This window comes from Xenopus laevis, chromosome 7S (genome assembly GCF_017654675.1).
Source record: "Xenopus laevis strain J_2021 chromosome 7S, Xenopus_laevis_v10.1, whole genome shotgun sequence".
In the NCBI taxonomy this organism is placed as follows: Eukaryota; Metazoa; Chordata; class Amphibia; order Anura; family Pipidae; genus Xenopus; species Xenopus laevis.
In genome coordinates, this window is record NC_054384.1 from 93,957,909 (window position 1) to 93,984,650 (window position 26,742).

A 26,742-nucleotide genomic window follows, 5' to 3' on the forward strand; every position below is an offset into this window, starting at 1 on the left:
CTCATGCTGTGATTAGCATGTTAGACCAGGGAAACGGGCATGAGTGAGTAGTCTGCAGGAGAAAACAATGTGAGGTTGAGTCAGTACATGGGAGTCATGACATTAATGATCACGTTGCAAAGCGTTTGGATCTCAGAAGCAGATCAGGGCTATGCAGGGACACTAACTGCTTACAAGGGTTACAGGGAGGATGAATATTTATAATAAAGACTGAAATGCCCAGACTCAGCTAAATCTGCAATATTTTTATGTTTGATCTGACGCCACATACCATAATACCAGCCGCCTGTCAATTGGTAATAGCACCTAGCTAAACCTCAGGCCCAAACGATTGTATACAATTACCTGTTTTTTTGTTTTCCAATCGGACGCTGCCCTTTTAAAATAATCAATTAGATTTGTGTTCCTAGTATTCACTGGCACTTTTCCAGACCAGAGATGAATGTCGCTGTGCATTCCTGGGAGTATGTTTTCAGACCCAGGTGTTTTATTCTAAATAATGATGATGTCTACATGTCTTTGTTTAGTAACCAAGTCTTGTTCATTGTAAGCTTTCTGTACTACTACTGTGCACATGCTCAAACAGTGGCTGCTCTATGGTATACAGTAGAAACATTTTTTGGGAGTTACTTTGTTAAGCAGTAAGCTTCTATTTGATTCTATTTTTCTGTAACTTCCCTGTTACTTGACTTCATCTAGTTTAAAGGGGACCTTTCGCGAAAATGAAAATTTAAAATAAGCTTCATCTTGCTGAAATAAGAAAGTTTCTAAATATGATCAATTAAAAATTAAGTACCATTTATAAAATAATCAAGTTACTCTTCACTCTCCCCCTCTGAGCAACCTGTCTCTCTATATTCTGTCTTCATGCAGTAGGTGGAGTCAGTTTTTGATTGACAGTTAGGTAATACATCATTTGGGGGGTTGCACCCTTAACCTAGGTGCTCACTCTTTAAAAAAAAAGTTTGAGTTATTCTGCAAATAAAAGGTTGCCCCCCTAAAAGAAATATTAGACCTACCTGTCAATCAAAATCTGACCCAGACCTCAGCATGACGAGAGCATGAAGAGTTGTGAAGAGTGAGATATTGAAGTGTAACTTGATTATTTCTTAAACGGTACAGAATTTTTAATTGAACATATTTAGAAAGTGTCTTATTTCAGTGAGATGAAGCTTAGATGAAATTTTCATTTTCGCCATAGTTCCCCTTTAAGTTTTGTAGTTCCATGATAAATTTGATGTTCCAAGATAGAGGGTTTGTCATACTACCCCTTTTTATATACATGCCTCGCAATTTATTTACTGCAGTATTTCTGTTTCTGCAGAAATATTTCGGAATTTGCATAAATCAAACACTGTAGAGTTATTTAATCTTTATATTACTCTTAAAGGTTCCGTAAAACACATGGTCATAATTTATATTACACAGAGAGCCTTGTTTATATGCATATTTGTTAAGAGTAATAGGTAAAGGAGCTGCCATAGTACCGGTAGATCTATATCTTTACAACTGTACCCTTACCTCCCTTGTTCCTAAACTTCAGGTTGTACAGAGCACCCCTACTCCCCTACACAATGGCTTGAATAGATTCCTCAGTAACTCAACAGGAGGGAGGATTGTTAATGTTTATGCACAGGTGGTTACAATAAAAGGGATACGATTCCTGACTGCATGCATCTTGTTGTATGTGTGGTTCCTTAACCCTCTTATGTTACAGTGGACTAGTGCCAATTCACAACCACCAGTGCAGGAGTGTGAAAGTGTGATGAATTTCTACAACTGAACAGATATCCTACCACAAATGCAAGTCACTACCCCCCTTCACTCTAAGACCCTGCTTCAATTATTGAAGCCATTTGAGTAATTAGCTGTCATTGTGCCAGAATGCTGGAGCATTAGCAGGTGATCACTGTCTGGCATTCTGATCCATCAGCAATAATTATTCTTGTGATTGCCCAGACCTGGAACCAATTTTGCCAAGACGACAATAATTAAAACCAGACCCCAAAAGTCACATTTAATGCAAAAAAACAGAAGTTAATTAAATTAATTTCTGACCAGGACCAAAACACCAAATCGAATGTGCGATAAGCAGCTGTATTGGAGGATTCTGTCGGAATGTGATTTCTGTCATCCGCTCTCCAGGTCCATCTCCAATAAATGCTACAGACTAATGGAACATCTACCTTTTTTCAAAGAAATTGTTCCTCTGCCTACGATTCCCCTGTCATTACTGCTACTCCTGGATTAGAGATGGGTAAGTACATTCCACAGATCAGGTTTCTCTTACAATAGACTCTTCTTCTCAGATAAAGAGGTCCCATCACACCATAATATCCTGTTATTTTGTGAGAATTGCAGAGAAATGATACAGTTGCTTCTGTGCCGTTCGAGTATGAATAACCTTAAAGGGATACTGTCATGGGAAAAAACACTTTTATAGTGCTGCACCAGCAGAATTCTCCAATGAAATCCATTTCTCAAAAGAGCAAACAGATTTTTTTTATATTCAATTTTGAAATCTGACATGGGGCTAGACATATTGTCAATTTCCCAGCTGCCCCAAGTCAAACTGGCAAGTTCTCCACTTTTTATCCAAAGCGTGGCAATTAATGGGCCAATGGTGAAGGGGAAAATATGAGAATTTGAACACATATATGTATCTGTGTGTATATATATATATATATATATGTATGTATATATATATATATATATATATATATATATATATATATATATATATATATATATATATATATATATATATATATATAGTGCTGAAAATGCTGTTACACTCTAGCGACTTTCTTGATAAAGAATAGATAAAGGGTCGCAAACATCTAAATAAAGTTCATTTTATCTGCAAAAGTCCCTAGAGTGCAACAGCATTTTCTGCAACTTTTATATATTATATATTATATATAATATATATTGTCTTACAGACAATATATATATATATATATATATATATATATATATATATATATATATATATATATATATATATCTGGAGCTGTAGACGGCACACCAAGGACTCATTGACAACAGGATCGGCTTAAAAACATAGTGTAGGTTTTGTAGTGTAGTTATTCAATAAACCTACACTATGTTTTCAAGCTGATCCTGTTGTCAATGAGTCCTTGGTGTGCCATCTACAGCTCCAGATGTCTACCCTTATATGTATATAAAAAAGGAAAAAGCTTCCACTCTCAGGTCTTAGCAATGAATATATAGGTGTTTATTAGAAAACAAAATCGACTAACGTTTCGGCAAACAAGTTGATACTTGACTGCAACGCTCAATCTAACATTATGATATTGTAGCAGATCATCCGGCCTGTAGACTAGCCAGATTCTTCCAACCTTTGTCGTTTCCCCACTACTCCTATCTCCCTTCTCAACCCCTTAGCCCTAGCCTAGTACTGTGGTGTATTGTATGTTGTACCTCTAAAAAGTGAATTAAATCATTTTTCAGTGTGTGCAGTAGCCCTTCGGACGGAAATAATATATATATATATATATATATATATATATATATATATATAAAAATATATAAATATAAATATATTATTTATTTTTGCCAGATTAGCCCTAGAACAGCGAGGCAACCCAACAGCCAGACACAATTTAGCATCAGATTATTGTATGGGTGGTTAGAAAGTCAAAGCAGAACATAATCACACTGCCTGGTGTATATTGCCATAACTTGCTTAGTCTGCCTGCCCCCCAAGTGATCTAGCTTACTGGGCCCTCTGCCAAGCTGCCAGATAAGTACATTTAGCCGCCAATCCAGCCATTGACACGTGGCCTACTTTAGTATTCATTTCCTCAGCATATTTTTGTTTTAGCCTGGAAAGGGTTTTATGCAGTGAGTGCAGGGCTGTAGCAGTAATGGCAGATACACTAGACAGTTCAAGAAGACGGGTGGCTGCCTAATCAAGTGAGAAAAGACAAAAGCTACTGCTATAATCAGTCTTACTACAGCATTGATCTAATCTTGTTTGTAAGTCCCCTGTTTGTCATAATATTATTGTAAATCACTGCCTCACTCGCTGGCGCTATATTAATAAATGATGTAGATGATTGCAATTTTGGCATCTGGAGGGAATTTTCCCCTTTCTGTGCCAAATATGAGACAGCTTCAGATATTTGTTTGTTTTTTTCCTCTTTATCTATCTAAAGCCTGGATGAGAATTGTTAGAAAGGAGTAATGTAATTATGATTTTGTGCCTCTTTTAAATTATTTTGAGTTGTCTTTCTCTTTCAATATGTGATCACTGTAACTTGATAACATATATATATATATATAAATAAATGTGAAAGGGCTGCGGCACACACTTACTGGAGTAAAGACCCAGGTGCTAGTCAGAAAAAATTTTTTTGTATATGTATGTAGAAAGCTGACGCACACTGGGATTTCTCAAAAATGAATCATATTTTATTGGATCAAATAAAATATGATTCATTTTTTGAGAAATCCCAGTGTGCGTCAGCTTTCTACATACATATATATATATATATATATATATATATATATATATATATATATATATATATAGATATAGATATAGATATAGATATATATATATATATATATATATATATATATATATATATATATATATATATATATATATATATATATATATATATATATATAAGCTTATAGGAAAGTTACTAAAAATTGTGATATTTATATTAAACAGAAGTTGCCCCTTCATCATCATTTTACTTTCTCTGTATAGGGAGAGACAGCTTCAATCATCAGTATTACAGGTGTGGGACCTGGGGATTTCTGGATTAGGGGCCTTTGCGTAATTTGGATCTTCATAATTTAAATTCACAAATAGGATTGTTTTTACTCCAATACCGATTTATAATATCTTAGTTGGGATCAGAGGCTATCCTGGTTGGGATCAAGTACAAGGTACTGTTTTATCATTGCAGAGATAAAGGAAATCATTTTTTAATAATAGAATTGTTTAATTAAAATGGAGCCCATTGGAGATGGCCTTCTCATAATTCAGAGCTTTCTATAAAATTGGTTTCCAGATAACGGATTCCATACCTGTAAATAGTGCTGTATACAGTATTAGAAACAGAGAGTCTGATGCTAAAAATATTTTTCTCTGGGGAATGTACAACCTACAGTAAAGTGCCTTCAAATAAAGTTTTGGGCAAGAGGGGTCAAAATGATGCACTTACTGATGCCATTGCTTGCATTTAAATTAGCTCCTTAAGGTGGCCATACACGGGCAGATAAAGCTGCCGATATCGGTCGTTTGGACCGATTTGACAGCTTATCTGCCCGTGTATGGGGGCTTCCGATGTCGCCAAACGAGCGGATCTTTGAGTCTATGGCCACCTTAACACTTGTGTGCCTGTTGTACTTGTGTGCTGGGGACCCTGGAACAACTGTCACCCTGAACAAACAGTGCCATTTTGAAAGCAAATCCCAACCTTTGTTTTTTTACCAGGAATGCAATGTTTTCACCATAATCCCTGAACAATTGCAGCGGCACTGGGAGTTGCAGATGCTTTAAAAGTAACACAACTGCACATCGGCATAAATCAAATACAAGTTGCAATAGCACTTAATATTTAAACTTAATATTTAAGTGCTTTTAAATTAAGATAAAGCACATCAATGTGAAATAACAAAAATGACCCTCAGAAATTAAGTAGGCTTATCTGGGGTTTCTAGGCTTTATCGCCCTCTAGCTGTGCCCAAGTGCTGTGACATTTAGTCCAACAATATCTGCTGGACTGAATTGTGGCCATTCCTGGGCAACAGCACTTGAACTCACTTTGTCAGAATGAATGATTGTATTCCAATAGATGTCCAGCTGAAACTGCTGATCTCTATCCTGGAGAAATGCAGAGGAAAGCTGAGGTGCAGAAAGTCTTGTGTTGGGATGCAATTCATTCTACTCTTGTCCCATCAGCTGCTACAGCAGAATGGGTACAAGTACAAGTGCACCTTGCTTGCCATTAGAGGCCACTGAGAGCATCAACTCTTAATGTTTTGCAACTCCTTTAATCCGGCACAAGTTTACATAAGCTGTGATGGGAACAACAAGAAAGCAGGAAATTCTCTGCCCAGAAAGGAAGCCGAACCATTGCTCCCAAGTACTATGTGAAGAAGGAAAATAATGTGAGCGTAAAGAAAGTTCCCCGTGATCCAGTAGTGCCCTAGTCAGTACTGGTATCCCAGGAAATATGTCAAACTGTGCCCAAAAACCTTGCAGGCAACAGGCCTTATATAACAACTATAATAATAACCCACTGTGATCTTAAAAGCACAGGGTAAAATGAATCTTATATTGCCCTGGAAGTGCTGATTACACTTTAAGGGGCAGATTTATCAAGGGTCGAATTTTTAAATTCGAATTTGTGTTTATTTTAGTGTAATTCGAATAGGGAATAATCCAAATTCGAGTTTCAAAATGTACCATGTACTGTCTCTTTAAGAATTCAAATTCAACTAATTGGTGTTTTAGCCTATGGGGTACCTCCTACAACCGATTTAGAGTCATTTGGTGGACATTTGAAAATCAATACTGCTGAATTTAGGCACTTTGCAGCAGAATCCCTGCGCCTCATGGTGTGTATTCGCATATATTGAATGAATGCTCTGGATGTAAGCAAGGGTTCATGATATCATAATAAAGCAATCAGGGTAATTATACCAGTTCACGTTTAGGGGCAGATTCCCTAAAGGGCGAAATGGCTAACGCTAGTGTCAATTCACTAGCGTTACCACCCGCAGGGACTTCGGCGATTTCCTAACCCGGCGCAGGCGTCCCTTCGCTAGCAAAGGAGATAGAGGCTAGCGTTGCTTCGCACTCTAACGCCAGGTGAATTTTCACTCTGGCGAACGGACGTAACTCCGCAAATTCACAAAGATGCAGATTTTACTGAACGTTATCTCATCTCACTGGCTCAGACCAGGCGAAGTGCAATGGAGTGCAGAGAACTTCCTCAATTTTTTGTGCAAAGTCCCAAAAAACGCTGGCGTAATTTCCTTTTTTCTGAGTGATAGTCTGCAAAGGTCCGTACATTTTTTTTTGGGTTCATCCCTTACATTTCCTAACATATGGCACATAAACTATACAGTGGGCTCATATGTAGGGCAACATAGCAACTCTATTTTATTTATTAAGGTTCCCTGGACTTGTGTAATGTAATGTATTTGCTGCAACATTTACGTCCATGTAACTTTATCATTTCCCATCATATGCAAATTAGGCAACGATAGCGCATCTTCGCTTTGATTGCCAAAGTAACGCTAGCTAAAATTCGCAAGCATTCCGCGCCCTGGACACAACTTCACACTTCAGTGAATTAGCATTGTCCTAGCGAATTTACGCCTGGCGAAGTGTTGCGATGGCTGCGAAGCCGTCGCTGGCGAATTTTCGCCGGTTAGGGAATTTGCCCCATAATGTCCCAAAATTACACAACAGTAAATCATCATCCTTCTATTGTGTCTGGCAGCAGATTAATTCAGTTCAATTGCCCAATGTCATGTGTCTCTCCTGTCTAACCCTGCTCCATAGAGAATACTGTAAATGTATCCGGGGTACTTTTTCTAGTCTGGTGCAGACTATTCTACTATGAAGTGACAGAAGATAAAGTAAAAAAATGCTTCCTCAACCAGTTGTGGGACCAGTTCTGCAATGTTTATCTCCATATGGGTATATAGAAACCCTTGGGCACAAACAGTGTAATTGTCCTATTTACACCAAATTAGAGAATGGGCACAGCTCCTTGTCTTTCAGGTTGGAACTCTGGGCACAATTATATCATGACCTGAACTGCATTCTGGCACCAGGTTAGTATATTAATCCACTGTGGTTACTGTGTTATCAATGTTACAGTTATAATTATTGATTGTTTATTGCTCATACCATAAATGTATTGCTGAATTGCTATTGTTACTTATTAATATAGAGACATATTGTATGTCCAGCGTTATTACTATTGATATTGATAGTTGTTGCAATTGTTTAGCATTAATGTATACACAATACCTATCTTGTTTAATGATATGCAGTAGTATAGTGTCTGCTGTTCAAGTCCAAGGAAAGAGCTTTATAAAATCATCTGCTTTGGTTTGAGGAATGATGACTCATTGCAGCTCATCATTCTACATTAAGTTGAAAATAACTTGTATTTTCACTCTGCTCTCTGCTTTCTTATTAATAACATCATAACGAAGTCCATTTCTGGATTAAACAATGTCCCTCCTTATCTTTCTTAGAGATCATAACTCATAACTATTGTTCTAGACAACTTTCCACTGAAAACCTGTCTGTAATGAATATCACTGCCACATTTATTCCCCTACTCTGTCACTTCTCTTTTGTAACAAGTCCATTGCCTCTATTGACCTTCCATGTCCTTCACGGGAATAATCCCATGTCAACACTAAGGGGCCCATTCACTTAGCTCGAGTGAAGGAATAGAGGAAAAATATTTCGAATTTCAAAGTGTTTTTCTGGCTACTTCGACCATCGAATGGTTAATTAACCCTCGATATTCGACCCTAGGTAACTTTGCCCCTTCAAGATCCACATAACTCCCTCCAAGCATCCACGTCTGGGACACTCTACATTCTCAATAAGGATTTTATTCAAGGTTTCCTCCCCTGAGTTCCCTTTACTTAGGAAAAATATCCCCAATATTCCTACATTCCTAACAACTTCATGTCCCCAATGCCTCTATTTATTCTGCCATTGCCAGCTATGCTGATTGATATCTGATTGATATCTCTAAGGCAGTGACCCCCAACCCATGGCTCGTGAGTAACATGTTTCTCACCAACCCCTTGGATGTCGCTCTGTGTGGACTCAAAGCAGGTGCTTATTTATAAATTCCAGGCTTGGAGGCAACATTTGGTTTCATATAAACCAGGTGTACTGCCAAATGGGCTTTTTTTTCTTATGGAGAGAGACTTTTTTTCCCTAATACATTAGGGTGGTGGCAGACGGGGAGATTAGTCGCCCAGTGACAAATCTCCTCTACTGTGGGTGACTAATCTCCCCGCACTGCAACTTGGGCGTTTTTTCTTAAGGTGACTTTTTTACTCCTAATGCATCCAATTCAATGGGAATTATTTCTTATGGCAACTTTTTTTGTCATAATGCATTAGTCAATGCATTATTTTCACCATAGTTTCGTGAAAAAATTCGCACATGGCAAAATTTGGAATTTCTTTGTGAATCCATGGCTGGCGAATACTTATCACTAGTTCCCAGTCCACATAGGGGCTACCAATTACCCAATCACAACCCATATTTGGCATCCCTAGGGGTTTTTTTCATGCTTGTGTTACTCCTACACTCTTTTTACATTTGAAGGTGGCTCATGGGTAAGAAAAGGTTGAGGGACCCTGCTCTAAGGCGTTTTAGAACCTTTACTTGAAACAAACCTTTTGTTCCCATTGTTTCCTACTTGCATTAGATTAGATTTCAGCTCTATTCTTAGTGGGAACCTTTGAAGTCGGTTACTACTGCTGGAGCAATTGTGCTTCTATACCGTGCATTGTGCTGTGCAATCCTGTGAAAATGCTTTATTAATGCTTTATAAATAATGAATAGATTGCCTTGCAGTCAAAAGCGCCAATTTTTCATCCCTTGCTGGGGAAACATCAGTATCATTTTAAATAACTCTAATTTGTCTCCTTAAATTCCTCCCAAAGGTTTGTGTTAGACATTAAGTAGAATCTTGAATCTTTCTACAAAATAAAGGAAAACACAGGTGCAACCACATTATATTATTCCACCATGTCTACAGCGCCACAAATGTGTTACATTTTAGGCACGAGAAATGTAATACAGGTCATAAACTGAAAGAAATAAAAACAAAAATGTACATTTTTCAATGTGATATTCTTCAGAGCATGATTATAGGTATGAGATAAGAAGAAAGCCATTATCCAGAAGGCTCTGCATTACAATAATTCTCATTCCTTTCTGTTTTTAGTAACAAAACCGTACCTGGGTAATTAAACAGCATGGATCCATATTGGTGGTAAAACTATTGGGTTTATTTATGTTTAAACTATTTTTGCAGTCATAAGGGATAGTGATCTAAATTACAGAAATATCCCTTATTCAAAAAAAACTCAGGTCCCAAGCATTCTGGATAAATGATCCCATTGCATTATAAATTTTAAAACATGCTTAAATGTGGCATTTGTTTGGGAAAAAATAATGACTTTTTCAGTAAGAACTTTTATTGCAGCATAGTGCAATTTTTCCAATAACCTATATTTTTACAGGTTCATTAATGACTATTATTATACCCCCCCCAAGTCTGACAACGTGCAGATCATGGAAGTTGGTTAAATGGGATGCCAAGCACCTTTATGAAGAATATATTTACACACCAGTACATAACATAACCCCTTTAAAATGGGCAACCAGTTTTTTTCGCTTCGTTTCGCAGAAAAAAATGTATGTATGGCGGCGTGCGTCCCAAAAAGACGCGCGTCAAAACAATTTTGCCGCGCGACAAAATATTTTTGACGCCCATAGACTTTAATGGGTGTCTGCGTCATTTCACTGGCAGCGAACTTTTGGCGAAACGGAACGGGTGAAATTCGCCCATCCCTAGCAACCAAATTGCACAATAGGACAGCAGTTTGCTTATTAGACTCCTAATAATCCTTTAGTTGGTAAGGCAAGGTGTTGTCTGCAAAACCAAAAACAGCAATAAGAAGATTGGCAAATAAGGCTTGTAGAACATGGTTGGGCAACACTTACCCTGTTAATGAGCTCCCCAACCATTCCAGTCCAGGAGCCATTGGGTTCAGGGGCCCCATACAGTCCGTCTTCTACGAGTTTGATTTTGTAATTGAAATGCAGGAGAGCAGCGAGCTCCATCAACATCTCAGCACAGAAGCCTTCATACTGATCGTTGCCAGACAAGGAACGGTAATTTGACTTGCGCATCATGTATGGGTTCTCCTGGGAGGACAGGAGTATTATTAAGGATGCAATAAGTTGCAGATTTCAAGAAGGGCCAATTTAACTAGAACTAAAGAGAAACCAAGGGGTATCTTCTAACAAAGGATTCTGTGTGATTACAAATCAGATCTCTGAATCAGTCTAACCAGAGATAATTCCTGATTAGTTGCTCTCTGTAATGGGCAATATGTTTGCAAATGAGCCCTGTGGCACAGTCTATAGTTGAAGAAAATACTTATCTGAAAGCTCAAACATGTCCCAGACAAGGGTGTACCCTTAATTTGCCTAGTAAAGAAAGCTTTTGATTCTAAAGTGCTTCAACCTATGATGTAGCCCTAAACTGGCAATTTCCTCACTCACAGTTGCCCAATCCCTAACTAGAAAGCCTCACCGGGGTGTAGATCATTCCAGGATCTAGATTTTTTTTCCCCTTTCCTAGCTTACCAAGTGACTGAATGGTCTATGTAATATAAATAAATATGGCATGATTTACTACCACTTCTACAGTATCTGACATCACAGTGGGGCTACCCTAAGTTCTCCCATCATCCTCATCTAGGGGAACACCACTCCTATAGTTTTCTGTATCCAAATGAATTGGAAAAATGAAAAGCTAGGTGCTGACATCATAGGGATGTCATTTTAACAACACCCCTACACCATATAGTTGTGATATCAGTTAAGGAGTAAGGCCCATTATAAATATTATTACGTATTTATTTTCCCCTGGATGGAGGTATAAATGGGACCCAGGTAATTGATGTGCCACATTCTGTTAGATATATTCCTTGCATGATATTATAAATATAGGGAAGATATACTGTATACAAGAAGCTTGGATCTTTCAGGCACTCACCAGTATAGTGGTAACCACCAGTGTCTTGTTCTCCAGGGTTTCTGAAAAGTTGATGTCCAGGCTGGTGGCATTCATGGCCAATGTGCGGTTGGAATACCACACACCGATCTGTAAAAGTCATAAAGAAAAGGCAAATACATTTTAGGCAAGGATTACACTCTCAGTATCCTCAGCCTATAGCAGTTAATTGGATTCTATGAGTTACTAGATACAACACACACACACACACACAGACATACATACATATATATGTACTGTATATACACACAGGTATGGGATCTATTATCTGGATACCTGTTATCCAGAAAGCTCCGAATTACGGAATGGTTGTCTCCCATAGACTCCATTTTATCCAAATAATCCACATTTTTAAAAATGTTAAACCTTTTCTCTGTAATAATAAAACAGTAGCTTGTACTTGATCCAAACTAAGATACAATTAATCCTTATTGGAAGCAAACCCAGCCTATTGGGTTTGATAAATGTTTACAAGATTTTCTAGTAGATTTAAGGTATGAAGATCCGAATTACGAAAGATCCATTATCTGGAAAAACCCAGGTCCCGAGCATTCTGGATAACATGCCCCATACCTGTATATATAATATTGTCTGCTTTTTTTCTCTCTCCATCCATTACTCTTTCCAATTGGCTCTCTTATATCTTTAGCACAATATATAACCCAAGTTCTAAGTTCTTTGATTCCCCATAATGGATATTGCTCGACCTTTTTATTCACCCGTGTTCTCCTCCAAGTTATCATAAGTGCAATTTATTAAGAAATGGTTGACCAAAGGATGGCTAATGGCTTTGTCATTATTAGGAGAATAAGAGCTGGAACTCGAATAATAAATCAACAAAGAAATTGGGAAAGGCTCCAGTCTCAACAGTCTCAACAGAAGAAACGAAACTAAATGGAACATTATGAAGAATGAGCTGTGTCGCCAAAAGAAATCAATGGCACATTTTGTTCATAATTGTACAATCTACTGCACAAAACTCATAAGGCAGGTCTCATAGGATGAGCTGTTTAACTCCTTTTTATAGCATTTCTAAAACAGTTTTATGTTTTATTACTCTGGTGACCCATTTCCCCTTTTTTAAAAGAGATTTTTTTTGTTGCTGCTGTACATAGGCAAGTTTTACTTTTCTTCGACAAAACTAATTTTATCAAGTTCTCTACAACCCTATTCTTCCTTTCCACAATGGCTTTTCTACTGAAATTTTTGCCATCTTCCTTTCTTCCCGTCAGTTCCCTCTACTGTATATGAAGCCAAACTTCTAAAATGTCTAATGTCTCACTACTAATCTTCAAACTTTCAAATAACCTACCACTTACTGAATCCAACATGTCACAACAACATGAATGTCTTTCTCTTTCTAAAAAAACAATTCAAATGATAATAATTCAATGAACCAGAGGTCCCTCACTGAATAAAGCCCCAGAACTTATACTTACCAACCAAACAAGATTCCCTCTTAAAATAACAGACCAAACTGTATCACAAGATGCATTCTTCTTATCCCCCTCTCTAACGTATACCTCCTTTTTTTTTGGGCCAAATTAATTGCCCTACCCCAGAGAAACGTTTTTCCTAGAGACAAATTATACATGTCTTGTACTCAATCACGTCATTCAGCACATAAATTCCCATGAAATTCCAGTTTGTCTCACCTCTCGGTGTCCATCGCCGGCCTTCTCCAGGATTCTCAAGGTGTAGTTTGTCCTCTGTCCTTTGCTGTTGAATTCCACCCGTCCTGTAAGACCATCATACTCTACCTGGCAGAAGAGAATGTGTGAAACCGTTGGAACACAATAAAAAAGGAAAATGGAGAATATAAAAGGAAAATAATGGAACTGGAAGGACAGCTGTGTCATAAGGGAAACAGAAGGTAAAACATTTAAAGAGGGGTTAGGAGGGTAAAGCACAAAGCACTGAGCAGTACTCACACCTTTGGGCAAACTAGTCTAGAAGAACAATGAGCGATACCCACACCTTTGGGCACCTCTGGGCACACTGAAAACCCATTAGAAAGGCACAAATACTTTTCATCTCCACAGTCTCTATGTCAGTAATTCTGATGTCCCACTGGGCTTAACTAGAAATACATACTCCATTCAGGGGAATAAAAAATAAAGACAGCAAGCAATGCCAATGGGAAGTATATATGGTCAGGCAGGAGTAATAACTAATTTCATTTTATGTGTACAAAACAGATCATCTCACCTAGGGTCAGTGGAATTAGAGAGAATAGTTGCTACTACCTCTATATATCAGTACAAAATGATCTCCTTGTGCCTTATTCAAAATAGATACCTGTGAACATATTCTTTGGTCACATACGCTTTAAATCACATACTGAAGCAGGAGCCCTTCTAGTAGTTTCATGACATAAGAATGAATAACCAACTGATCCCCTACTGCTCTAATTCCATTAATATTTTCAGATGAGAAAACCCTTTCAGCTTAAATTCCCCACACTTTCAGTTTCTCAGCAGGAGAACCCAGAGCTATATTCCCTATGGAAACATATATGCGTGTGTGCAACATATGTAAGATTTATCAAGGCCTCTAAACATCTCACAATGGAGCACAATAGAATTGTAGCACAAGGTAATTCTTCACGTACACCTTACATAGGAAGCCTATCAGCATAATACAGAGACCATAAACAAGAGCAGAGTTAGAGAACCGTAGCAGTATTTAGATGTGTTTTCATCAACTGATTATTTTATATTATTTTGTTGAACTAGAATGCAGTTTACAGGTTTAGAGTCTTATTTTTGAGAACATATGGACAGGCATTAAAAGAGTGGGACATCAATAGGCGGATCATTCCTTTTGGAAGACAGATCAATCAGTTAAGTCAATATCCCTATTAGCATGCTAAAAGCTAATATAGTTAGTGATAAGCTGTCCAGAGAAATGTCACAAAATTGGGAGGGTATGCATATTGATATAAAAGATAACAGATCTTCACAGGTGCTGTCATAGCAGTCGGACTGGCCATTGTCAAACAGATGTCCACCTGGGATGGGTTTGAGATTGCTGTGGCCTGTGAGACATTTTTCATGTGAAACAGTACTGAGGAGACACACTATTTAATTCTTTATATCCTCACCATACGCAAGTAGTTCATGAGACTGGTCCCGTGCTGCCATATCTGAGATGTACTGCAGGATAGTTGTTTGACTCCGATTTCCTGACTTCTGTTCAATTCCCGTACGGCACTCACCACTACATGCACTGCGTCAAACATTAGCGCAGACGAGAGCTATGACAGAGAAAAATTAATAAACACGAAAATTTAATAAAATATCCATTTCCTTATATGATCCCTAGATTTGTTTGTACATGCTACATTCACCCACACCATAGCTCCATGGTACATACTAAACACCACAGACCCATCAAAAGTACTAAGCTCACACTCACCGCAGGCCCCAGGTATGTAGTACGGTCACAGTTTTCTCTCCAAGACATGTTGAGGCTCCTCAGAAACTCCAGATAGAACGGGTGACTGCTGTTATACATTGAAAACCCCAGAATGTTAGATTGGTCACTAACTATACCTTCCAGGGACAGCAAGGGGAAGTCCTATAGAGAAAAAAAGACCAGTCAAAATATCAACTTCTACCATTTAAGTTATTGCCTAAAGCTTTCAGTTCTCCTTTTTGATGGTTCTCTATTAAAGGGAAACCCTACACAATGTATAAGTATGAATTTCGTATGGTTTATCTTCCTTTATAGGGAAAAATAAAAATTGTTTGTGATGTGAACACAATATTCAATTTAAATATGACTATTAAAAGGCAAGCAGGGGAGCTGACAAGATAGCTTGGCAGTGGAAAAGACGGTAGAGCTGGGGGATAGGGGACATAAAAAGATTCTGTCATCAGAATAAGTGTTTCATTTTACCAATGTGTAATTATAGTATAATTATTAGTTTAGTATAATTATATGTAATTATAGTAAAGGGGTTATCCCAGGAATGATTTATTATGTAATTGGTTTAAAATACCCTTTATTTAACTAGAACTAGAACAGGAATTGTCCATGTACTACAGGACAAAGCAGGGTCAAACTCCCTATATATGAACCATTCATTAATATTTACTACACTGCAGTGTCGGACTGGCCCAGCGGGATACCAGAAAAACTCCCAGTGGGCCATTTTTGCTTCTAACCATTTAGCCTATTTCATGGTCATTCTCTATTTCTTTATGGGGAAAAAAAGACTTAATAATTGAAGAATAGAGTATAGTAAGTAGTTATAAAAGACTAGGAGAATAAAGAGGTTGAGTGAGGAGAGGAGGAATAATAATTTGAAAAGTGGGCCCCGGTCTAGGGTTCTCTGGGGGGTCCCTGGCATCCCAGTCCGACACTGCTTAGACATTAATGCGTAGATACGATCTCTCTGAAGCCTCCTGCATTTATACAGTATATCAGAAGACTTTTATAATAAAAATAATAAAACGGGGTATTTAAAAACAGTATCCTAATAAATGTATCCATATAAGGCTGCTGTAACTTGGCAGCAACATTCAGTGCCATAAGACTGACAGTATAAACCTTTGCTGTTATAGGATCTTTGTTGTCCTTTAAAGGAAAACGAATAGGTGGGGAGGTCATCCCTACTTAAAGATAGGATATGTTTTCATTCCAATACATCAAGACTATTTGTCAAGGTCTTACCATTGTAGTCAGTATATACTTGTAATGAGCAGATGTCATCCCAAGCTCGGAAGCCTATAAAACATAGATATGGAATTAGGAGCAGAAGAGACAGACAGATTGCCAATTTAAACAGGGAAAACCGAATCATTAAAGCCATAGCAGTATCCATAGTGGCTAACCCCCTCCCAGTACAACGTAAACCTCTAACCTTGCAACTGCAATACATTTTATTCCTGATACAAAATGATTCACAGTTCTTGCTGTTAGAACAAAATGATTGTTATTCTCGCTACAAACCATATCAGCATCTATTTATCTGTTTAGAACAGTGACTGTCAAGGTATTTTATTAGGAGTTTCAACCTTCAGCCCACTTTAGTTTATAATAAGGTAACAGATATAAAAAAAATTGGTGCACCAGACATGAATATATGTCCCAAATGTCATATATCTATGTAAAGATTGTGCTAAATATCCTTCCAAATACACATTAAACATCCTTTCATAGTTACCTTCCATATTCATCTTGACCTTCCCTCAATTTAAAACTAACTGCAGTCTTTTCCTTGTCTTATGAACCTGCACCTATAGACCACATTTGCTGACCTTCTTAAGAATGAAGTGTGACACAGTTGCATTGGCATCAATAATAATGGTAGACACTTTATCATCACGGATCTCCTTCAACAGCGGCGTTGGGTCATTGGATTCGTCCAACATTCTCACAGAAAGAGTGTCCTTCGAGATGAGAAACTGGCGAACGAGCTCCTCCAATCTCAATAAACCTGGCAACAAGTGCAGGAGACATTAGGAGGGGTGTATGTGACAGCAGGGCCAGCAATAAGGTAACCGGGTATGAATGAGAAAGAATAACTGATATATTGTGATCAGTGGAGTTAAGAAAAACTTAAGGCACAAAATAATAACTTTCTGCCTTCAATAAACATACTAGCCTAGGGTACTTTGATGGAGAGCACCCCCAACACCCATATATTTTTATCACCCAGATAGTTCTTGTATGGGCTTGGGATGGACATGTGTGCAGTATAGCAAGTCTTATAGTAATGAGAACTGACTATCTGGGAGATGAAAAAAGTTGTTGACCTGTTGCTCCCAGTCAAGTATCCCAGTAGAGTGCACTGATCAGTGGCAGAAGGTTAGTATTGTAGCCTTACTAACTGGCACCCCCAAAGATTTAGAACTCCATGATAGGGAGAAATGCACACTCCAATCAAATGATTCTGCAAAAATCTTTGAATATTTTATTACAGTGAGATCTCAGTAGCACAGGGTGAGAACACACTGCTACTGAGATCTCACTATAAGAAAACATTCAAAGGTTTTTGCAGAAGCAGTTGTGTGGAATGTTCCTTTGTCCCTATCATGGAGCTCTGAGTAAGTTGGCTCATTTTGAGCAGACATTGTGTACCTTCAAATCAGTTGTTGGATACTTTTTAATAAGAAAGGAAAAATTCATTTCATTTAGCATCCAAAAGATTTATAACGAATAGTGTGCAATTACAGTCACCAAGAGCCTGGTAATGCTGCTACATTAGGCTTATGCCACATGGGGGCTGAAATCAGAGAAATAGAGGAATGTGCCTTACTAACTGGCACCCCAACAGAGATATTACATCAGTACTTAGTTGAGCCTCCTTTTGCAAATGTAACAGCCTCTAGACGCCTCCTATAGCCTTTGATGAGTGTCTGGATTCTGGATGGTGGTATTTTTGACCATTTGTCCATACAAAATATCTCCAGTTCAGTTACATTTGATGGCTGCGGAGATTCTCCCTCTGCATAAATGCCTTTATAGATTTCGAAGTGTGTTTAGGGTCATTGTCTTGTTGCAAGCTGTTCTTGCAGGTCTTTGGAGGTGATCTTTGAGTTGTCTGTAACAATCCTCCGCATATGCCGCTGCTGTATTTTTCATGGCCTGGGTTTTACAGCAACTGTGCTTGTGGCCTTCCATTTCCTGATTACATTCCTTACAGTTGAAACTGACAGTTTAAACCTCTGAGATAGCTTTTTGTAGCCTTCCCCTAAACAATGATACTGAACAATCTTTGTTTTCAGATCTTTTGAGAGTTGCTTTGAGGATCCCATGCTGTCACTCTTCAGAGGAGAGTCAAACAGCAGCACAACTTGCAATTAGCCACCTTTAATACCATTTTTCATGATTGGACACACTTGTCTATGAAGTTCAAGGCTTAACAAGCTAATCCAACCAATTTGGTGTTGCCAATAATCAGAATTGAGCAGTTACATGCATTCAAATTAGTAAAATTACAAGAGTACCCAAAAGCCAGTTATTCACATTCGATTTAATTAAAATCTTTGTTCAGAAAACACTCCAGTACTCCTGGGAAATAAAAGACATACCACTTTTATCTTTTTTTTTGAAAGTGGAGTAAATTATTATGCAGGCTGAGAGGGGTTCCAAACTTTATCATATGACTGTAAGCCCCTATATAGCACTATCCTTAGGAGTAAAAAATATAGCAATTTCTATCCAAAAATACACTTTGCATTGCATTTATATATGATCCCTAAGATAAACAAATACCATAGGAAATGCAGGCAAAAAGTCATCTCTGTGGCACACACAATTTTAATGAGATTCATTAGCTTTTGAGTCAAATAATGTGACAAAGTGCGCACAAGACTTACAGCCAGACATATTTTCACAGGTCCTAAATACCAGAGAGCAGGAGGTCACATCTGCAGCATGGCAACTAGGTAAAAAAAACTATGATTTCATTCCAGAGACATAAATAATTCTATAAAAGCTCTATTAAAAGCACTTTCCGCTACTAGAAATTATCACCTAGCAATCAGCCACTACTGGGAATTATTACTCCACACTAAGGAAATCTGACTATACACAATCACAGTGATTAGATCAAAACTGACCAAATATGTAAATACCATGTGTTACTAGTGATAAGGTCAGTATTCGCTCTGCTTTGAGGGGATCCTCCTACTGCACAGAATGCACTTCTACTAATCCTTAAAACCTATTTGCTTGCTTTCTTATAAACTTTCATATTTTTTGTCTTAAAAGTCTGTTAAACTGATTTAAAGGGGAATTCTGGCTTCTAAACCAAAATTTGATAATTTGATAAAGAGGTCCACATAACACAGGAACCCCTAACATACCCATCACAGATACGTGTTTCTTTAAAAAGTATGAATAAATTCCATTTTCTATGCTGAAATCCAGCTGTTTAACAGTTTATTTCTTTCTGCATCATTTGAAATCCTGGCAGGGAAGGAGGGACTAAACACTGATTTTACAAATAGTAACAACTTCTCCACAGCTTACAGACAGCATGCAGGAACTACATAACCCACAATGCATTGCACTGTGATGTTCCTTTCCTTATTGAAATCACGTGTGCAGGGAATTGTGGGGTTTGGAGGATGCAGGCTAAGGACAGATGGCTGTTGATACAAAGTAACAGTAGTCAGCCAGCTCAGCAAAGTAGTCAGACAGATCAGCAGGAGAGCAGGGGGCTAGGCTTAGGGAACTGTTCCAAACCATTAAAAATCATGAAAACTCTGCATATTTTTTAATTTATTTGTATTGCAAAGTTGCTTGAAATTATGTTTACTTTTCAAAAAGCTTAAGTTATGTTTGTGTGGAGTTTCCCTTTAATATTCACCCTTATATAAGAAATGATTTTTATCCCTTTTAAAACCCATCCTACAATTTAAGCACAGGTGTGCCAAATATTTATGCAACAGTGAATGATGGCATAAAATGTAAACTGGGTGCATTTTTTCCATTTTTGCAGAAAGGTCCCATGTTTTCTACAGAAAGGCCACGGAGGGGAAAGCAACTAAATAAACAAGTAATGTCCAAAATGTAGGCTTCTCTGTTGGTAGGATACTGAAATTAGACCCACAGGTTGTACATTCCTAAGAGGTATAATAATAATAATAAGAAGAAGAATAAACTTTGCATTTTGTATATCTGTCATTTCTGTGACATGAAATCTTTTATAGAACTCCCTTTATCTCCTTGTATGGATTAAGATAAGACCTTGCTTTCTTTAATTGCTCCATGCAGACAATAACATAGAGTATGTACATATTTTGTTCTTGGCAACCCTTACTTTACTCCCCAACAAAACCATAATTGGTTGGCAAGCTTGTAAGGTCTTTATTTAAGGGACCATAAATCCACAGCAAAGGGCACCTCTGTGCAGCAGTTCTTTTCCAACACAGCAGGTGTCACTCTGCAGATCTCCAAATAAGAGCAAACAGAGGTAGGGTACATGGCTGGGGATGCAAAAGTACTGGCACACTGAATTCTACAAATGTAAGAGGGAGACATAAATTCAGGAGCAGCTGATCTTCATTTCCACGAATAGTCACATCAATAGAGATGGCTCCTTATTGACAACGGCGCAATGGAAAATCCTGTACGTTTCCCCTGCCGGGTTTTTCACAGCATCAGAATATTCAAAACTGCCCTCTGCAGATCCCTAGGGTGAAAGTGAAGCCTACAATTTCGCTTCACCTTTATTTTCCTTTATTTATAAAGTACAAAAACGTGCATGCGTGTCAGGTAGTTCTTGATAGAAGACATGGAAGCACTTATATGTAAAATACAAAGATATTAGAAGTGGGGCTGTATTTCCATAGAGGCATTCGAAGTGCTGTGTCTAGGGGAGCAGCTTTTGGGTGGGTACCTATTGGCACTGCATGCCCAGGACAGAACCCCTATTGCCAAGTGCTTTTATACAAATCCTAGAACTCCAAGGGGGCTTTTAATACCCTTATATTTTAAGACCCTTCTCCACATTATAATGGATCTACAATGATTAAAACAAATATGACAGATGACATGCTTAAGGATATATTTCACTATTATATCTGGCTCCTACATATTATAAGGACAAAGATACTTATACTCTCTGGACAGCTACTTTCTACATTCCTGAACCAGACCAGTTTTTGCCTCCTCTCTGCTGCATATGCACAACCTCGTCAATCTAACGACTCTCTCTGATCACACAGCCTTACACCATGAGAGGTCAGAGGCACATATGGACTACCTGCTCTGCAAGCCACCATATGATAATTAATTAGAAGGCTAAAGATCAGAATCTAGCAGTGCAGGCTATGCACAGCTTCTTTATAAACATCTCTATAGTTTTTTTTCCTAGCACTGATGGCTAATTACTTATCCTTAACACTGATATCCAAACATGGACTATCATCAGCATAGAAATGTTTCTTTCTCCCCAAGAATAGAATACAGTCGGCCTGTCAATTTCTTACTTTACTTCGTCTAAAAAGACTAACAGCCGGCCTGTCATGTTTTATGCTTGATTTTCTATCCATCTGTAGAACAGATGGTAGAACAGCACAAAGTCAAAAAAGTCACACATCCTCCAGCTACATGACAATGTTTAATCAATGTTTGCTTGACTTAATTAGCAGAGTAGGTAAAATAAGAAAGATAAACAAAGGCAGAGTAATCAAGACCTTGGTAGTTTTAAGGGCAGAGACACACGTTACTATTTCGGGAGATTAGTGGCCCAGCAGCAAATCGCTTCTTTTTCGGGCAACTCATCTCTCTGAAGTGCGTTCCCGCCGGGCTAGAATGTAAATCGCCGATGGGATGGTGCTCGGAGCACTTCGTTTGCCCAAATTTGCCTCACGAGGAAACTTCAGGTGACGTCGGAAAGCCAAAGAGATCTGAGTGCCATCCCACCGGCAATTTACATTCTAGCCGGCATAAAGGCAGTTCAGGGAGATTAGTCGCTCAAAGAAGAAGCCATTTGTGTGTGTGGGTAACTAATCTCCCGAAATAGTCGTGTGTGTCTCTGCCCTTAATGCATGTAAATGTAAGGAATAACTGGCTTCCAATTATATAATTTGAAGTGGGGGTAATTCTGGTGTGACATCAAGAGCTGACAGACCAGCTAGAAAAGTTATAAGCTGTGTATACTATAGTTCATATCACAATAGGCATTCCCAACATTTTACTAGTCACTAGTCCCAGTTAATAGCAAGCTCTGTTAGTTGGGTTACACTAGTTCAGGGTTGGGCTGGTCTACAAGAGTTCCAAAAAATATTCTGGTGGGCCTGGTCTCTTGTGGGCCTCAGCCTAGGACTATTCTCTTCAGTTCATCCATTCGGTACTATCTATATCTAATTGCTGTCGGAGTAGACTCCCTGTTTCAGGTTCTCTGGTTGACTCTAGAAGATACACTTCCAAATGTAGGAAGCATGAAACTATTGGATTATGTTCTATTGGTGCTCATGCCCCAGACCTTCAGGAAAGGGGAGTAATACACAGAAATAAAGATTTTTTTGTATTATTTAAATTTTGGGCTCCTGGATTCAACTAACTTCTTGACTTTGGTGTTCCGGAGTGGTGCCTGCCTACAATCGAATTTCTGCATAGAAGACATACACAACATAACACTTCACTTTTACATCGCCCTAGATATGTTGACTAACAAAAAACTAGAGCGCTGTTTAAGCCTGTATAAAATAAAAAAATAGAAATGCCAATGGTGCGAATGGTGTTGGTACTGTATAATATATATTCTGCCACGTACATTCGGCCTTGGCACAGATAAGGCTGGTGGAGGGGTTGTGGAAGGATTTCAGGATATGAGACACTGCCAGGCTGATGTCCTCATTGCTGGGGTACAGGCTGACTGAAGCGAAGCGCAGGTATTGGAGTTTGGGAGCCTCTTCTGGACCCACTTTTATATGAGGGATCTGGGGTCAATAAACAAACACAGAAAAAAATTAGAGAAAGAGTAAATGGAACATAATAGACTGTGATTAGAGGAGACAATAGAAACGGAAGGAAGAGCCTTAAGGTTAAATGATGTTTGCAGGGAACAGGTGGGAGTAGACATGAGGGGGTGGGATAATGGGAGAAATTTGTCAGATGGGACAGAACTGGAAATGGAATGATGAGAAAAGACCTGGGGGAAAAGCAGGGGAGGATATGAAGATACAGAAGACATTATCATATAATTATATTATTCATACAAACAAGATCACATCTTCCCTCAAAGACTATGATTAAACAATAATTCTAACGAGGCAAAAAATCAGTCCCTAAATATCCTTTTTTCCTCCACAGCACTGCTTTGTTTGTATAGAAGGACGGTTAAGCAGGAGCTGCAAGGAACAAACAAGCACAATCTGGTCTTATGTTTATTTACTCTCTTCTCTATCTCCTTTCTGTGGCATTTATTCTGTATGTTCTGCAGTGATTTTGTTATGCTTCATGTTTGAGATTTTACCTTATAACAGAGCATTCAGACCACAGTGGTCATGAGTTGCCTATCCCATCACTGCAGGATTTAGAACCTTTAACTGAATACATTAGCCATGTCATTGATATACAACATTATTAAGAAAAGGCAAAGGAAAGACTCCGAAAAAGTTTTAAAATTAATATTTGTATAATTAAACATTTGCTAATAACAGAAATCTGCCCAGTCATTTGTAATTACAGTAAATGAACCCTTCAACATTTCCAAGTTACAATGAACATATGATATGTTTATATATATGGTGTGCCTTTCTTCCTTCTTTCTAAGGACAGAGACACACGCTCAGATTCAGGAAGATTAAGGGTAAGAGCAGACGCGAAGATTTGGGAGGGATTTAGTTGCCCGGCGATAAATCGACTCTTCCTCCGGGCAACTAATCCCCCCGAACTGCCTCCCGCCGGCTAGAATCTGAATCGATGGCGGGATGGCACTCGGATCGCTTCTCTTTCTGAAGTCGCGTGAAGTTACCTTATGAGGGAACTTCAAAAAATGTCGGAAAACGAAGCGCACCAATTGCCTTTACATTTACACTGTAGCCGGCGGGAGGTCCAAAAGGGGTAGTGAAGTCTGATATTGTCCCTAGCAACCACATAATTTGCCTCTCTTGAAGCCATCATTTTCCATGGAAACATACAGTCACAGAACAGGTCTCCCAGTGGTCATAATTACACAGTACAGTTATTATTGCAGAGAGGAACGCCTTACTCAAGGCTCCCACTCATATTTGTTAATGCTGATATCTAAGGGCATAACAATCAGCTGCTGGGTCTGCTGTCTATATTTTTACACCCTTGCCAACATGAGAACATTCCATGCAAGCAGTGGCATAACTAGATGTTACTGGGCCCCACAGAAAAATAATTTGAGGGGCCCCCAAACTCTCCAGAGGTTTTCCTGTTTTACCAATATATATTAAATGTCTAATTAATTAGGGTCTCATGGGGAGCTGAGCCCCCCTGCAGCTTTTTCTGTAGTTACGCCCCTGCATGCAATTCTGTAACGTTTACAGTTTTAGGTTCAGGGCACAAGCTTAGATTCAGTGAGATTAATCGTCCAGCGACAAATCTCCTCTTCTTCAAGGTGACTAACCTCCCTGAACTGCCTCCCTCCGGCAAGAATGTAAATCGCCGGCAGGATGGCACTCGGAGCGCTTTATTTTCCAAAGTCACCCGAAGTTTCTTCATGAGGCAACTTTGTGCAACTTCAGAAAACAAAGCGCTCCAAGTGCCATCCCACTGCGATTTTCCTCGTGAGGCAACATCGAATGACTTCGGAAAACGAATCATTCCGAGTGCCGAGGCAGTCCGGGGAAATAAGTCTCCCCGAACAAGAGGAGATTTGTCACCGTCCAACTAATCTCCCGGAATCTGACCCTTAAGGGGCAAAGGGTGTAGCATAAATACCAGCGGTTATCAGATTTTTCTTGTTTCAACCCCTCTTTGATTTCTACCATTTTGTAGAGTATACAATGTTATATATCAGCCATAGTTCTGAAAACATCTAGGATTGGAAATCAGTTTTTCCCCCAAATGTCATCCCCTTACTGGCCTTCAAGCTAAGGGTTTCTTGAAGAGTTGGCAGTAATATAACAGTACTTCAACTAGCCCCCCCCCCCCCCCTCTAGTCTCTTCTCCAGCCCCCCTAGGGGGCACCTTCAGTGGTGTGTTATACAAATACTGCTGATACTCTACAGAGTGACTTTCCTGGCCAGGCACATACATTCTCTATAGAGAGCAGGTTGAAGAGCAGGAAGAAACAATGGGCTCTTCTCAAATAATGGATAAGAAATACATTATGTGATTCTGTGCATGCACGTATAGATTTCTGGAAGAAAAAATCCTGAAAGAGTTAAAGAATGCTGCAGCCAGTTGCCAAAATGTTTACATGTGGGCAGTAAAGGTGTTGACAGACAGAAGGGAATGCAGTAAGGGCAATGCGGTTTAACAAACACATACAGAGTTGCAGGCAGAAACAACCATTGCTGCTCTTGTGACTACCAAACTACAAATCCAAGCCACCTCTAAACCAACATAAGGTATAGGATGTCAGGAGTTGTAGTTCGAGAACAGCTATTTAGGCATTTAGCTATCATTGATTTATACACCTCTGGGCTCACACGTAGGGTTTCTCACCTCCTTCTCCCCGCAGATGTGGCTGACCGTGGAAGCAGAGGCTGGGCTGGTCGAGGGTCCAAGAACGGAGACCACCCCTTTGGGCAAAATCTGACACACTGCAAAATACAGAGGGAAGAAACAAACAGAAGGAGATTCATTAAAACTGCCATTGAATCTGTAATTCCCTCCCTGTTCCATCCTTTGTCTAGTTTTGTTCTCAGTTCTAATTACTCAAAGTAGAATTACCTGCCTTATAGCTCTAATCAGTAATCATATTTGGGTATTTCATCAATAGCGATGAGGTACCTCCCTCTGTCCAAATTTTAATATTCTCATTTATTTATATAGTGCCAACATATCAGAAGGGTTATACAAAGAAAATACATCATTCACTGCCCCCAAACAAAGTCCCTTATTTCATTCATACATAGTACGGTCAGTTTTATTAGGAATCACTTAACTCACCTGTATGAATGTATGTAAGGTAGGAAACCCTTGCAGGCCAGGGGAAGAACATGTACATGCTGTGCAAATAGAGTTTTGTCCCAAAAACCAACTTGGGACGTATTTATAAACACTGGGTAAATCTATAACTGGGCAGTATCCCATTGCAACCAATCAGTAAGTTGCTCGACCAGCTGCAGGTACAACAAAGTAATCATGCATCAAAATTGGTTGCCATGCCAAGGTGCAAATTTGCCCCATCTTTATAAACTACCCCCATTTGTTTTGTAATAATCTATTCTGTCCCATCATTCTTCATCATTATCCTATGTTTTCCTCTTCTGTGCCCTTATAGTCCCCTCTTTATTAT

The 26,742-nt window shown here is 38.7% G+C and overlaps 1 protein-coding gene across 2 annotated transcripts in view; it reads right to left on the bottom strand.

Annotated features, from left to right (window-relative positions):
• grik5.S (glutamate receptor, ionotropic, kainate 5 S homeolog) overlaps positions 1-26,742 on the bottom strand; it is a 119,237-nt gene that overhangs the window by 15,921 nt on the left and 76,574 nt on the right. The window contains exons 1-10 of one of the 2 annotated variants that reach the window (XM_041571565.1): positions 26,394-26,511; positions 25,947-26,044; positions 23,080-23,245; positions 17,108-17,286; positions 16,521-16,574; positions 15,261-15,422; positions 14,947-15,099; positions 13,499-13,603; positions 11,826-11,933; positions 10,766-10,969 (exon numbers count right to left, since the gene is read on the bottom strand). In XM_041571565.1, the coding sequence (XP_041427499.1) occupies positions 10,766-10,969; positions 11,826-11,933; positions 13,499-13,603; positions 14,947-15,099; positions 15,261-15,422; positions 16,521-16,574; positions 17,108-17,286; positions 23,080-23,245; positions 25,947-26,044; positions 26,394-26,451 (1,287 nt within the window). In that variant the 5' untranslated portion in view covers positions 26,452-26,511. Of the gene's footprint in view, positions 1-10,765; positions 10,970-11,825; positions 11,934-13,498; positions 13,604-14,946; positions 15,100-15,260; positions 15,423-16,520; positions 16,575-17,107; positions 17,287-23,079; positions 23,246-25,946; positions 26,045-26,393; positions 26,512-26,742 lie in introns of those variants that run through there. The other variant, XM_018228108.2, reaches the window with a different exon arrangement.